The sequence below is a fragment of the Oryzias latipes genome, chromosome 3 (genome assembly GCF_002234675.1).
Source record: "Oryzias latipes chromosome 3, ASM223467v1".
Lineage (NCBI taxonomy): Eukaryota > Metazoa > Chordata > Actinopteri > Beloniformes > Adrianichthyidae > Oryzias > Oryzias latipes.
Genome location: NC_019861.2, coordinates 19,832,407 through 19,845,398, shown reverse-complemented (window position 1 = coordinate 19,845,398; position 12,992 = coordinate 19,832,407). Strand labels below are relative to the sequence as shown.

General features: G+C 38.3%; 2 protein-coding genes across 2 annotated transcripts; one reads left to right on the top strand and one right to left on the bottom strand.

The window, feature by feature from the left end:
- The first annotated feature begins 614 nt into the window (after window positions 1–614).
- Window positions 615–10,022, top strand: tmem41b (transmembrane protein 41B). The gene is made up of 7 exons (XM_004067003.4): window positions 615–843; window positions 1,993–2,107; window positions 5,168–5,296; window positions 6,085–6,178; window positions 7,039–7,143; window positions 7,679–7,817; window positions 7,921–10,022. The coding sequence occupies exons 1-7, from the start codon at window positions 747–749 to the stop codon at window positions 8,088–8,090; spliced, it is 849 nt and encodes a 282-aa protein (XP_004067051.3). The 5' UTR covers window positions 615–746; the 3' UTR covers window positions 8,091–10,022.
- A 1,161-nt stretch (window positions 10,023–11,183) lies between these two features.
- mrps12 (mitochondrial ribosomal protein S12) lies at window positions 11,184–12,915 on the bottom strand. The gene is made up of 3 exons (XM_004067004.4): window positions 12,737–12,915; window positions 11,838–11,879; window positions 11,184–11,758 (listed from the first exon to the last, which is right to left on the bottom strand). Exons 2-3 carry the CDS (start codon window positions 11,875–11,877, stop codon window positions 11,376–11,378), a joined length of 423 nt encoding a protein of 140 aa, XP_004067052.1. The 5' UTR covers window positions 11,878–11,879; window positions 12,737–12,915; the 3' UTR covers window positions 11,184–11,375.
- Between the last annotated feature and the right edge of the window lie 77 nt (window positions 12,916–12,992).

Here is a 12,992-nt window from a genome sequence, read left to right as displayed (position 1 = left end):
GGATTGAATGAATGAATGAATGAATGATCTAAAACACTTGAAAATTTAACAAAAGTTAAAAAATAAGCTGAACTTCAAAAGGCCATAAATCCACACCCCAAATTGATATCACGTTTTCTTTTTTGTTGTACAAATACAAGGAATGGGTTGGATGAAGGTTTAAAACAAAGCAAAAGTTTACATGTATTCAAAGAAACATACAAAATGTCACTGATTTTACTTTTCAAGGCTAGAAATGATCAATGAAAACAAAAAATGTCACTCCTGCATAAGTGCTACACTGAAGGTAATTTGAATATTTCAAGGAAATAAAATGTAAATAGAAATATGCACCACATTAGGATTGTAAAAAGGGGGTGGGATCATGCAAGATATTTCTTCTACCCTCTTAATGTTTTGTTTTTTCTGTCTATTTTTAACTCTTGTGTTTATTTTTGTGTTTATTTGTGTGTGTGTGTGTGTGTGTGTGTGTGTGTGTGTGTGTGTGTGTGTGTGTGCGTGTGCGTGCGTGTGTGTGTGTGGAGAAAAAAAGTTTCAATCAAGCAGAGCTGCTAAAACTGTCATTCCCTCGCGCTGCCACGTGGGGCGCTGTTGCAAGGGTTGCTTCGATGACTAAAGGTAAAAGGTCAGTCTATGTAGCGTGTCAGCAGGCTGTGTCACCGGTGTTGTCTCATTCGCCGGTTATAGCTAGTAGTTCCCCCTTCGATTTACTTTTAATACATCTTATTAAAAAGCAAACGCATAAAATGTCCAGAAAAAGGAGAGAAAGAAGCGATATGGACGGGTTGTCCCCGAATCAGGACGAGGTGAAGTCTAACGACAGTGACTCACAGCTTTTGAAAGGTCTGTTGTTTTCTCTGTTACTTGGTCACCATTGGTCCTTGTTAAAAAAGGAAAGCAAATTCTTTTTTCGAGTACAGACGTATATGAGGCAACACTAGCGCTTTTAAACAACAACAACACAAGGTTTAGGCGTACAAGGAACTATTGTTAGCCGCGAGTTAACAAGACAGCTGTAAATGACTCGATTAGCTGCTAACCGTTAAACCTCGGGACAAGGAAAAAATAATAAAGTACATACTGTCTTTTACAAAATTATGTTTTTAAACGACAAAGCGCAGAACCAAGTGCTTATCTGCGACTTGTCAGTTTAACACCAGACTAGCAAGACTGCTCAAGTTAAGGTTAAGGCGACACAATTGCAACGAATTTGGGATGAAACTTAAGCAGTGAAATTTACACGTTCAGTTGTTTTCGCCTTTAACCCTTGTGCTATCTTAGATGACCCCACCCTTACTTTGACGTGTTCTCCCTACCATGACAAAGGTGGATTAAGGTGGAAAGATTTCATGTAATCCATGGACACCAGTGAAGATCACAAACATTGAAGAAAAAAGGTTCAGCGCACTGTTTAGTGGGTCTAGATGACCCAACTCCCAATGTTAAAGTGCCTAGGATAGCACAAGGGTTAAATATGTAACCTACTGAACTTTACTCTCTGTCACCACATAAGTCAAAGCAGGGGGGAAAAGTAACAACAATCTGTCATTTTCTTCCCAAAAACGTATCTTTAAACTGGTCTGAATTTAGGGATTATATTATGTGTTTAATATGATTAAGGAGAATGCTAAAGTGGAACTCTCTTCCCCTTTTACCTGGACAACTGTCTACAAATCGCAGCAACTTTTCCACAATTCGACCATTCACTTTTGATCTGCATTAAGGTAATCTTTCAAGTTTTAGTGATAGAATAAAACGCTAATAGTTGAAGAAACTTTGTTTCTTAATTTTTCAATCCAAAAAGTGTTGATCATACTGGGGTTTACTCATGATTAAACAGACTGCCGTGACAACAGTCTCAAATGAGAGCTTTATTTCTCTCCTGGGTGTACAACAAGTTGTGTAAAACAAAAGAAAATGATGTCAAATTTCTGTTTGCACAACTAATGGGTAAATAAGTAACTTCTTTTTTTTTAACCCCCACTTTCACAGCTCAAGAAAGAGAAGGAGGCTCAGCACGCATGTCTCTTCTTATTTTGGTGTCAATTTTTGCCTGTTCTGCATCAGTCATGTACCTGGTCTACAAGAACTTCCCAGAGCTTCCAGAGTAAGTCAGCATCCAAATTTGGATGATTATAGTAAGGTCTGCCTGCAGCAGTAGTCTAGTCTGGGTCAACCCAATACTAACCCAATAATAAATTAATTACTCCAGACATAAGTTACTAATGTCATTCATTGTAAATGTGATCCTAATGCTTTGTCATTTCAAAATTTCTTTTAGTCCCTTTATAGTTTTAACTTTCATGCCTACCACAACATGGAGCGTTCTTCAGATTTTTTTTTTCCCTCACCAAAAAGACCATCATGTAAATCAGATTTTAGTTACTACATGTAAAGTATCTATTCAATTCCTGTTCACTTCAGTTCCTGTTAGGAATATTAACTTACAGTGGTGGACAAAATTGTTGGTACCCCTCAGTTAAAGAAAGAAAGTCCACAATGCTCACTGAAATGACTTGAAATGTTTAAAAGTAACAAAAATCAAAATTTATAAAAAAATTAATAATCAAAATCAGCCATTACTTTTAAGTTGTTGAGTAACAGAATTATTTATAAAAACAAACTAATGAAATAGGGCTGGACAAAAATGATGGTACCTCCATAAAAGACTGAGAACTAATTGCCCAGGGGGTCATGATGAACTCAGGTATGACCTTTAATTGACATCACAGCTGTTTTTAAACCCATAATCAGTCAGTCTGCCTATTTAAAGGGAGACAAATAGTCACATTGCTGTTTGGTGAAAAGGTGTGTACCACACTGAATATGGACAACAGAAAGCCAAGGAGAGAATTGTCCCAGGACATTAGAAACAAAATTATAGACAAACATCGTAAAGGTAAAAGCTATAAAACCATCTCTAAGCAGCTTGAAGTTCCTGTGAAGACAGTGGCACAGATTATTCAGAAGTTTAAGACCAACGGGACAGTAGCCAACCTCCCTGGACGTGGCCGCAAGAGGAAAATTGATGACAAATTGAGGAGACGGATAGTTTGAACTGTATCCAAAGAGCCCAGAACAACCTCCAAAGACATTAAAGGTGAACTCCTAGATCAAGGTACATCAGTGTCCGATCGCACCAGTCATCATTGTTAGAGCCAGAGTGGACTTCATGGTAGCCGACCAAGGAGGACACCACTGTTGAAGGAAATCATTAAAAAGCCGGACTGGAATTTGCAAAAATGCATGTTGACAAGCCACAAAGCTTCTGGGAATAGATGAGACCAAAGCTGGAGCTTTTTGGTAAGGCACATCAGCTCTATGTTCATAGACTCAAAAATGAAGCATACAACCAAAAGAACACTGTCCCTACTGTGAAACATGGATGAGGCTCAGTTCTGTTTTGGGGCTGCTTTGCTGCATCTGGCACAGGGTGTCTTGAAGTTGTGCAAGGCTGGATAGAAATGTGCTGCCTAGTGTCAGAAAGCTTGGTCTCAGTGGCAGGTCATGGGTCTTCCAACAGGACAATAATCCAAAACACACAGCCAAAAACCTCCAAGAATGGCTGAGAGAAAAGCGTTGGACTATTCTGAAGTGGCCTTCTATGAGCCCAGATCTGAATCCCATTGAACATCTGTGGGAGGAGCTGAAACATGCCATTTGGAGAAGACACCCGTCAAACCTGAGACAACTGGAGCAGTTTGGTCATGAGGAGTGGGCCAAAATACCTGTGGACAGGAGCAGAAGGCTCATTGACAAATACAGAAACCGTTGAATTGCAGTGATTGCCTCAAAAGGTTGTGCAACAAAATATTAAGTTATGGGTATCATCATTTTTGTCCAGCCCTATTTCATTAGTTTTTTTTTTTTTAATAATTCTGTTAATCAACAACTCAAAAGTAATGGCTGATTTTGATAATTTAATTTTCAATAAATTTTAATCTATTGTTACTTTTGAACGTTTCAAGTCATTTCAGTGAGCATTGTGGACTTTCTTTCTTTAACTGAGGGGTACCAATAATTTTGTCCACCACTGTAAGTTGTTGCTGTTGTTCACCTCTCAGCATATCCCTTCAGGGGTTGCCACAGTGTCTGAGCTTTCACTGATTCATACAGGATATTTGGCAGAAAGTTTTACGCCGGATACCCTTCCTGACACAACTCTGTAGTTTATTTGGGCTGGACACTGGCACAGGAGGACCCAGACTTGGGCTCCCTTGTGGCCACATAGTTGGGCAGTTCGCGAAAGATCTTGCAAATATTAACACAAGTAATGTACCTAATGTTTTAAAGCTAACCGGTAAGTGAAGGTTGTATAATGACAGAAACAGCTTTTATGAATAGATTAAATTGACTGCGTTTTTAATGTTAATGCAAATTGTTAAAGAAGTTAATGATAAAAGTAAGAACTGAGGGTTTTAGCTCCTTATTGGTAAATGTATGCAGTCTGGTTAATTCTTGTAAATGCACCAAATGACTTGGAAAAGGCAGTATAGGAATGGAAAAGTCTAACCTAATTTTTGTAAAAGATTATGCTGGCAGGTCCTAATTTTTAATTTTTCAAACAAACAATGAATATCTTAAAAAATGTTAGACCTGCAACGAACATTAACTGCTGACACACATTGGTTAAATTAGGAATATCTTATTCCTAATAAAACATTGACCATTCTGGGGAAGTATAGGCAAATGTAGTAGAAAATGAGACAGGTGATTGTAAAAGCGCATGCACAAAAACTCCACATGATTATTTGCTAATGAATTCTTGCTCATGTGGTGCTTCCTGATATGGTTTGACTTTTTTTTTAATGAGTTTTTGAAAAAAAAAAAGCTCTTAACAGTTTATTCAATCATCTTCTAAACCCGTTTTGTCCCTTTCGGTTGTCACGGGGCTGCTGGAGCCTATCCCGGCCACTCGTGGGCGAAGGCAGGAGACATTCTGGACAGGTCGCCCGCCTGTCGCAGGGCCACAATCACACACCCATATACACTCACACATAGGAACAGTTTACAGTAACCAATTAACCCATGAAGCATGTTTTTCCGTTAACAGTTGACCAAATGTATACAACGCCCTTTGACTGCTTGTCTTGCCTGACCAAATGCGATTGCAGCACAAAACAAAAGTTCCTGCTGAAAATGAATGTTGTTGTTTTTCTGCTTTCAGCGATGAAATGGAGAAAATCAAGATTCCTAAAGACATGGATGATGCCAAAGCATTGGGAACTGTGTTGTCCAAATACAAAGACACATACTACACCCAGGTGTTGGTGGCTTACTTTGCTACCTATGTTTTGTATCCTTGTTTAAAAGAAGAAAAAGACGTTCCACTAATCTTTTTGATCTTGGGAGAGTTTGAGCTTTAGACTGTTGTAGCATTGTAGTTTGTGAGGTGTGTTGAGCATTTGACCAATAACTGCTTCCTGACATTGTCCGACATGGCAACGCCTGAATTGACTTCATTCGGTTTGAGCTGGAAGTAAAGCATTTTCTGTGGGACGTCGCGCTGACTCGGTCCTGTTCTCATAAACACTCAATGGGGTCTACCAGCCGAGCAGCAACAGTTATGTTTTGTGTGAGTGCCAGCATGGCTTTAGTGTAGTGTTATTCCATATAAAGAGTGTTATAGATGGAGCCCCTGTGGAATTGTGACCTGTCCATGACATACCTTATGTTTGCTCATAAACAGCTGATATGGACCTCAGCTGATCTGTTTTGACTCTGATTAGAAAGAAGTAGCCACGGAAAATAAGATGCCTGGATGTCACAGCTAAATGTTGTCCTGCAGAACAAGAAGGTCATTGATAAGTGAGCATGGCGTCAAGTTGCAATGCAGTTGATACGTATGGGACTAAATATGTTTTCATTTGTAGATTCCTACTGAAACCATATATCTGCTTGCAGTCGCATGTTCATCTGCTCAGAAGTTCAGGTTTTGAACCTTCAGACCTGTTAGAAGTGAACACTATTAGGAAAAAAAACAAACATTGTAGGGCTTGTTGTGTAATTGTGAACAGAAAGAATGTGAACAATTCATAATGGTGTATTTAAACATAATTCATTGTACCTTGACACTTTTATTAGCCTCCAGACGTTTGCAATCCCTGGATCAATCTTCCTCAGCATCCTGTCGGGCTACCTTTACCCTTTCCCTTTGGCTCTTTTCTTGGTCTGTTTGGTGAGTAAAAACTACATGGCAGGATGACTACATGTGACTGAAATCAGAAAGTACTGTTTTAAACTTTAAACTGAAATCCTCTCTATAACATTTGTAGATAATGTATGATGGAATTCAAATTTTAAACCTGAGCAGAAAAGGTTTTTAAAAATGCTTTTCTGGACTAAGTTTGTTTTTGAAGTTGAAGACATTTTTCCTCTTATCCAAGATCTTAATTCATTGACTCCAGGTTAAGATGGGTAATTTCTTCAACTTAAAGAACGAAGTCCAAAGAAACCTTTTTAGAGCTTTTCGTGTTATGGAATCATTCTGGACGGATGAATGTCTTTACAAATACGTTTTTAAACAGGTGTGATCTTTTCATTAAAATTGACACAAAACCAGGGCTGAGGCTTAAGACTGTTATTGCACTGAACAAAACAAAATAAAGATTATTTTACTGCATTATCAAAGAAGCATAAACATAAAAAACTTCCTTTTTCTCAACATGAACTGTTTTTTCATTTTGTCATTCAGTTAACACAACCTTTTGTCTGTTTTTCTATCCTGTTTTTATGTCTTTATGTTTACTCATGGTTTACTCTGATAATTTCTTATTGATGTTTTATTCTGTTTTTCTTATTTTTAACCTTGTAAAGCGACCTTGGGTGACCTGAAAGGCGCTTGAAATAAAGTTTATTATTATTGTTATTCTTATTTGTCTACATTTCATTAAAGTTTAGTCAGTCAAATTATGAGGATAATAAAAAATATATACATTTTTATGTGAGTAAGAGAACATATCGTGTTTTATATTGTAGATATGACATTGCTTTTCTGTACCACATTTGTCATTTGTTGGATCTTTTTCTTTTTGGCAGTGCTCGGGCCTCGGAGCTTCCTTCTGCTACATGCTGTCTTATCTGGTGGGCAGACCTGTCGTCTACAAATATCTCACTGAAAAAGTACAGAAATGGTCCCAGCAGGTGAGGTTTCCCTAAAATAGGGGCACTTTCTGATTTCTGGTTGTCAATCTTTGTCTCTTTTTCTTTTGTTTCTTTCTTTTTTTTTAACAATGTATTGTCCTTTTATACTTGTTTTTGAGCAGCTCCTTTCCTGCACAGATGCAGGTCAAAATGCTTTATAGAGAAAACAACAATGCATTAAAATCAAATATTTTCTTTAAATAGATTAGGGGTCAACGAGAAACTGAATGTCCCCCTGAACATAAATGCATTCAAGGAAGATGAATCAGACAACAAATTAAAGGATATGAACTGATCACGTCAGATAAATATGGCACTGATGAATCAGACACAATACACTTACACAGCAAGATTTTATTCTACCTAGAATTGTGTTTTCAATTTACACTTAATTTAAAAAGAAAGGGAAACAAATGTTTCATTCTTTTCAGACCCTTTTTTTTTTATCAAAAAAGTTCAGAAATACTTTTTTTTCCATATATTTGTCCACTATTTTAATTCTTAAACGTTGTGCTTTTGACTTATTTCATGGCAGGTTGACAAACATAGAGATCATTTAATCAATTACATCATCTTCCTGAGAATAACTCCCTTTCTACCCAACTGGTTCATCAACATCACCTCACCTGTCATCAATGTGCCTTTGGGGATTTTCTTCATCGGCACCTTTCTTGGTAAACAAAAACCGAAATCCTTCTTTTATCGAAATATGGAAGATGTGTACATGTTTGTTTGTTTTTTAAATCTCACTCTTTGTTCAACCTCCCATGCCGACAGGAGTGGCCCCGCCGTCCTTTGTAGCCATCAATGCAGGTACAACGCTGTACAAACTGACCACGGCCGGCGAGGCAGTGTCCTGGAACTCCCTGGCTGTGCTCGGCGTGCTCGCCGTCCTCTCCATCTTGCCCGTCTGCTTCCAGAAAAAGCTGCAGCAGAAACTGGAGTAGAGCAGAACTCTGCGCCTCATCTGCCGGCTGACGCCATCGTCCGTCTTCCTCGGCTCAGGAACACGCAGCTGTCGCTAAATCCGCTCGGTCAGTGTCCTGCACCGGTTCTGGTGGACCCGTCTGTGGGGTAGAGGTGTGGTTGTCTGTAAACAACATGCATGGCGTGGTGGGTTGTTTGTTGTATTAAAGTTTAAACCGTCTGCTTTTAGACATTTTTTTTTCTGTATTTTGTGTCAAATGCTACTGAATGTGGCTCTAAATGTAAATGAAAAAAAGTTTGTTTTGTTTTAAGGCACTTCTAATCAGTGTATTTCTTTCTTAAGAGACTTAAAGGTGCTATTTAGTTGGATTTATTTATTTTTGGTGTCCTGGACATTTTTACAAAAGCTGTTTTTTTTACAGGGAAGCAGTGTTTTACGTTTCGAAAAAAGACCTGCTGTAACAGGGTGAGCTGTATTTTTGCTGACGTCAGATTTTCTTCATGTACTTGGACATGGAGAAAACGCTTTATCTGTAACATATCAGTAATTCTATCCTCTTGGTAGCACCTTTACCTCTCATCCCCTTTTGTTTTCTTTGTTTGTTTTCATCTCATTTCAATTTTGTAAATTTAAGTAGCACAGCAATAAACCTTTCGTCCTTTTTACCTTTTTTTTAATTTCATACTCTGATTGGGTGGACATTACCATGGCAATGATTCCTGGGAATTGAAACTGTATTTTTAAAATTGGATTTAGTTCCTGTTTAAATTGAACTTTTTTTTAATGTTTTCATTAAAGCACTTTACAACGTGCTTCAGTAGGTTGTAAGGAGACCGTTCTTCTGCTGCAATATCTTCAGAGAGAAACTAAAGGCGTCTCTGTTCTCTGGCTAACATTAGTCATAAAATGTGAGGGTATGCTTTTTCAACCGCTTGCCTACAGCTAAATAAATACAAAAAACAGTTCAATAGAGCGAGCTTGAATCTCGCTGCTTGGTTACAGTAATATCATGTTACTTCTGTATTCATACCATACTTGCAGTGTATTTAATTCTACTTTTTTAATGGGTCTTCAAGCTTTGAAAATCTTTTTAATATTGTCCATTCATACTCAATAGGCCTTGCTATGAATGGAAATAAATATTCCTAAAAATACAGGAACCTCGATTTGTTTTGATAAGCTTTTTTTTTTGTCTTTCAAGAGCATGTTCAGCCTCTGTCTGCTCTTTTAGAAAAAAAGACTGTCCACTTTTACAGTAATGTCTTTGAACAAATTCCCAATATGCTATTTTTGCGCTTATTTAACAGAAACTGACTGACATTTCTTCCTAATTTAACTTCTACCTAAAATTAAACAGTTATTTTTATTTTATTTTGCTTTCCAGTAACCAGTTACCAGTTTTTGCAAATTGCTGCACAGTGGAGCAGTGGTTAGCGCTCTTGCCTCACAGCTAGAAAGCCCTCACCCATCCGGGGCGACCTTTCTGTGTTTGCGTGTTCTCCCCGTGTATGCAGGGGTTTTCTCCAGGGACTCCGGCTTTCTCCCACCGTCCAAAAACATGCTTCATAGGTGAATTGGTTACTCTAAATTCTCCCTAGGTGTGAGTGTGTATGGGTGTGTGATTGTGGCCCTGTGACAGACTGGCGACATGTCCAGGGTGTCCCCTGCCTTTTCCCACGGGTGGCCGGGATAGGCCACGTAGAAGATGAATGAGTTTTAGCCTGATTTCATTGTCTCCATAAATATATATTCAAGCTAAATGTATGTTTATTTGTCTGACTAAATCAAAAATGTGAGAATGTTGATATCACCCTCTGCTAATGTTTGAAGAAGACTTAATTCTGTACTGAATGTGGGGCATCTTAGTGGTGAGTTTACAGACTACTCATTTCTATCCTGCCTCATCTTTTTATTATTTATTAATAAAATTCTATTTCCAGAATACAGTTGAGCATGGAGCTTTGTGTGCAATTTTTTGTGAATTATACATCATTTAAATTTTATTTTGGAGGTTTTTTGATACAAATGTGCTTTTTTGGAACAAAAGAAAACAGAGTTTCAATAATCCCATAAAATCATTGGTGTTATGTTTCATTAGAAATGAACGTCACTTTTTTATTTTTATTTTCAATAAACATATACTTAATATAACAAAACACAATGCAGAAACCAAACTCCAACATCCAGGCAGTCATAGCTTTTATCTTACAATAACCACTTATTAGACAAAAATTGGCAGCAAATCTCAGTATTGGCTGCAAACACAGCAGTGAAGTTGGTTTGTTGACATGTTTGTTTTGGAGTCACCATTAATAATCATAAACAAGATGTTTGGGCATAAATCCCAAAACCTGATGTTAGGAGATGGAAATAAGATTACGCCATGTTTATTTGTATGAAAAAAAGTTTTTACTGACTGCTAATTTATATATTTTTCCACATTGTTTTCCTTTTAGTCTGACCTAGTTGCTTCAAGTTTAATTTATAATACAGAAGTGACCAAACATAAATTTTGCTATTGAAATTTGTTTTTTACATTTTTATTTCCTTCTTCAAATCTTTATTCGATAGACTTTACACCAGAATTTAAATGCAAGAGAATAAGTATTTTATGCATCTAATATCACACTTAATATAGGATGAAATTTCATTTTCATCCTACTTAATTGAGACATACCCGTGTGAATAGCCACTTGTAAAAACGATTCTTTATATTGCACACCTGTATTTTTTAAATGCCTATCAAGCTTTTGGACTCAAAGGCTCACAAATTAAAATGGTAGTGGTGACAAAGACAAAACAAACTGGCAATGTTCACAAACAGCTGAAGTTAAATAAATTTGTCCAGCAGAGGGCAGCAGTAGTGATGAAACCCGCACATCATGATTAACCTGAACCTCTGCCTGTTTTCTGGCTGTCTGCTTGCTGCTAATTATCTGACTCAGATGATTCCACATTCTGAAAGAGTGGACACACCTGGCTTGGGGATTCCATATCAAAGCAAGTCAGAAGGAGCTTATAAACAGGCAAAGTGGTAGTTTTGCAGACTGAGCTAGCTTAAACCGTCTGAACAGATGAGCTTGTACCCACCCCCCCTACAAAAAAGCAGTCGTTTTTATACACACACATGAAGACATCTCTTTATTTAAAACAACAAAACATGACAGAACTCCGTTCTCTGCGTGTGATGTTTCAGCAGTAATCCAGCATCTTTGCTGTGAAATAAGGGAACATGTCTTTAAAGGCGTCTCTCCCAGAGAACAGTTCAGGTGCCCCCATGAAGCTGGAGCCACAAGCTCCTCACCTACTGCTTCTTCTTCACCACGTGCGCACAGTCGTACTTGCCCCGCACCACAGTGAGCTTGACACCAGGCAGGTCCTGCGTCCGTCCCCCCTGCACCAGCACCACATTATGCTCCTGCAGGTTGTGTCCCTCGCCAGGAATGAACACCACCGCCTCCTTTCCGTTGGACAGCCGCACCCTGGCACATTTCCTGTTAGCAGAGTTGGGCTTCTTGGGCTTGCGGATCATGGTCTTCAAGACCACAGCTTTGAGTTGGGGACGACCAAATGTGGCGCCCAAGGACTTGGGCATAGGTTTGGGTTTGCCCTGCCGGTGCATCTGGTTGAGGGTGGCCATGGTTCTGCAGAGGAGGGGGCTGGTCCAGGCTGAGGCCAGCTGGGACACTGCAGACAGTTTTTCAGCTCTTCATGACAAGTTCAAGAAGTCAGAATGTTTAACATTTTAGCACATGTGAGAGCTCACCGTGTGTCAGCGCTGGTCTCAGGCTAAACAACGACCACATTCCTGAGAAGACAGGAGAAGGATGGTTGAAATACTGACTTTTATTCCTGCAGCACCAACATAATCCATCAATTTTTAAACGTTTTGGAACTTTAGCATATTACACTTAATGTTTTGTATTAAGATTTCCACACAAAGGACATAATTTCACGGCGATAATATTTAGTCTCCAAATGCGTGTCAGGTTTCCTCAAACAAGTCACGTTTATTCAACAACTGAAGCTACAGTCAAAGCAGGTGGAGCTGCGTGAATGAAGGATTCCACTCGTGATGCAGCATGATTAGGTTAGTCTCAAACCTGCAGAACATTTAAACAGCAAAAACAGAAATAATGATTTTTTTTCTTTCGATTTTTCTATATTTGTGTTAGCTGGAAATAAATTCCGGAGTCAAGAGGTTAATCAAAAGACTGATGCTCAAATAAAATTTCTGCAAACTTCTTTTCATGAAATTCAAATGGTCGCTGTTAGGTTTCATCAACAGCTGCGTGTTTAAACTTTAACTATAAATTAAAACAATACATATGATATCTGCCGCCGATGTAAAACATATCTACTGTGTTTAAGGCCACTTAACAGCTCTCCTGAAGATGACCTTTACGGTCACGCACAAATTCCTTAATTGTCACGTGATTAGCCAGTGGAATTGGCGACACCATAGACGTACTGGGCACGTGCAAACTGGAGAAACAAATACGTGTTTAATTATTTTTAAGATGCTTTCAAACACATCACCCGGGCGCAAATGAATACTTTCATTTGTTGTTAAATTACAAAACGAGACCGAATTTTACAACTAGCAGAACGCAAATCTGGGCCAAACGAAAGGTTTAATATTGAAATCCGGCTTTACGTACGTACCTGTTTGTTATGGTGATTGGTATGTTTTCCTTCTTTAACGTCACAGAACTGCAATTAATTAAATGCTTCGAACAATGCGGACATTTAATCACTCTGTGAAACCTACGTAAAAGATTAAAAGACTTTCATCTTAGCTTGACCTGAACGAAAAAGGAAATACTTCTTGCAGACGGTTGGGTTTCCGGGTCATTTCTTCAAAATAAAACACTTCGAAGGAAGTTTAAGCTTTTATTTTGCACCTTTTGGAACCACTTTT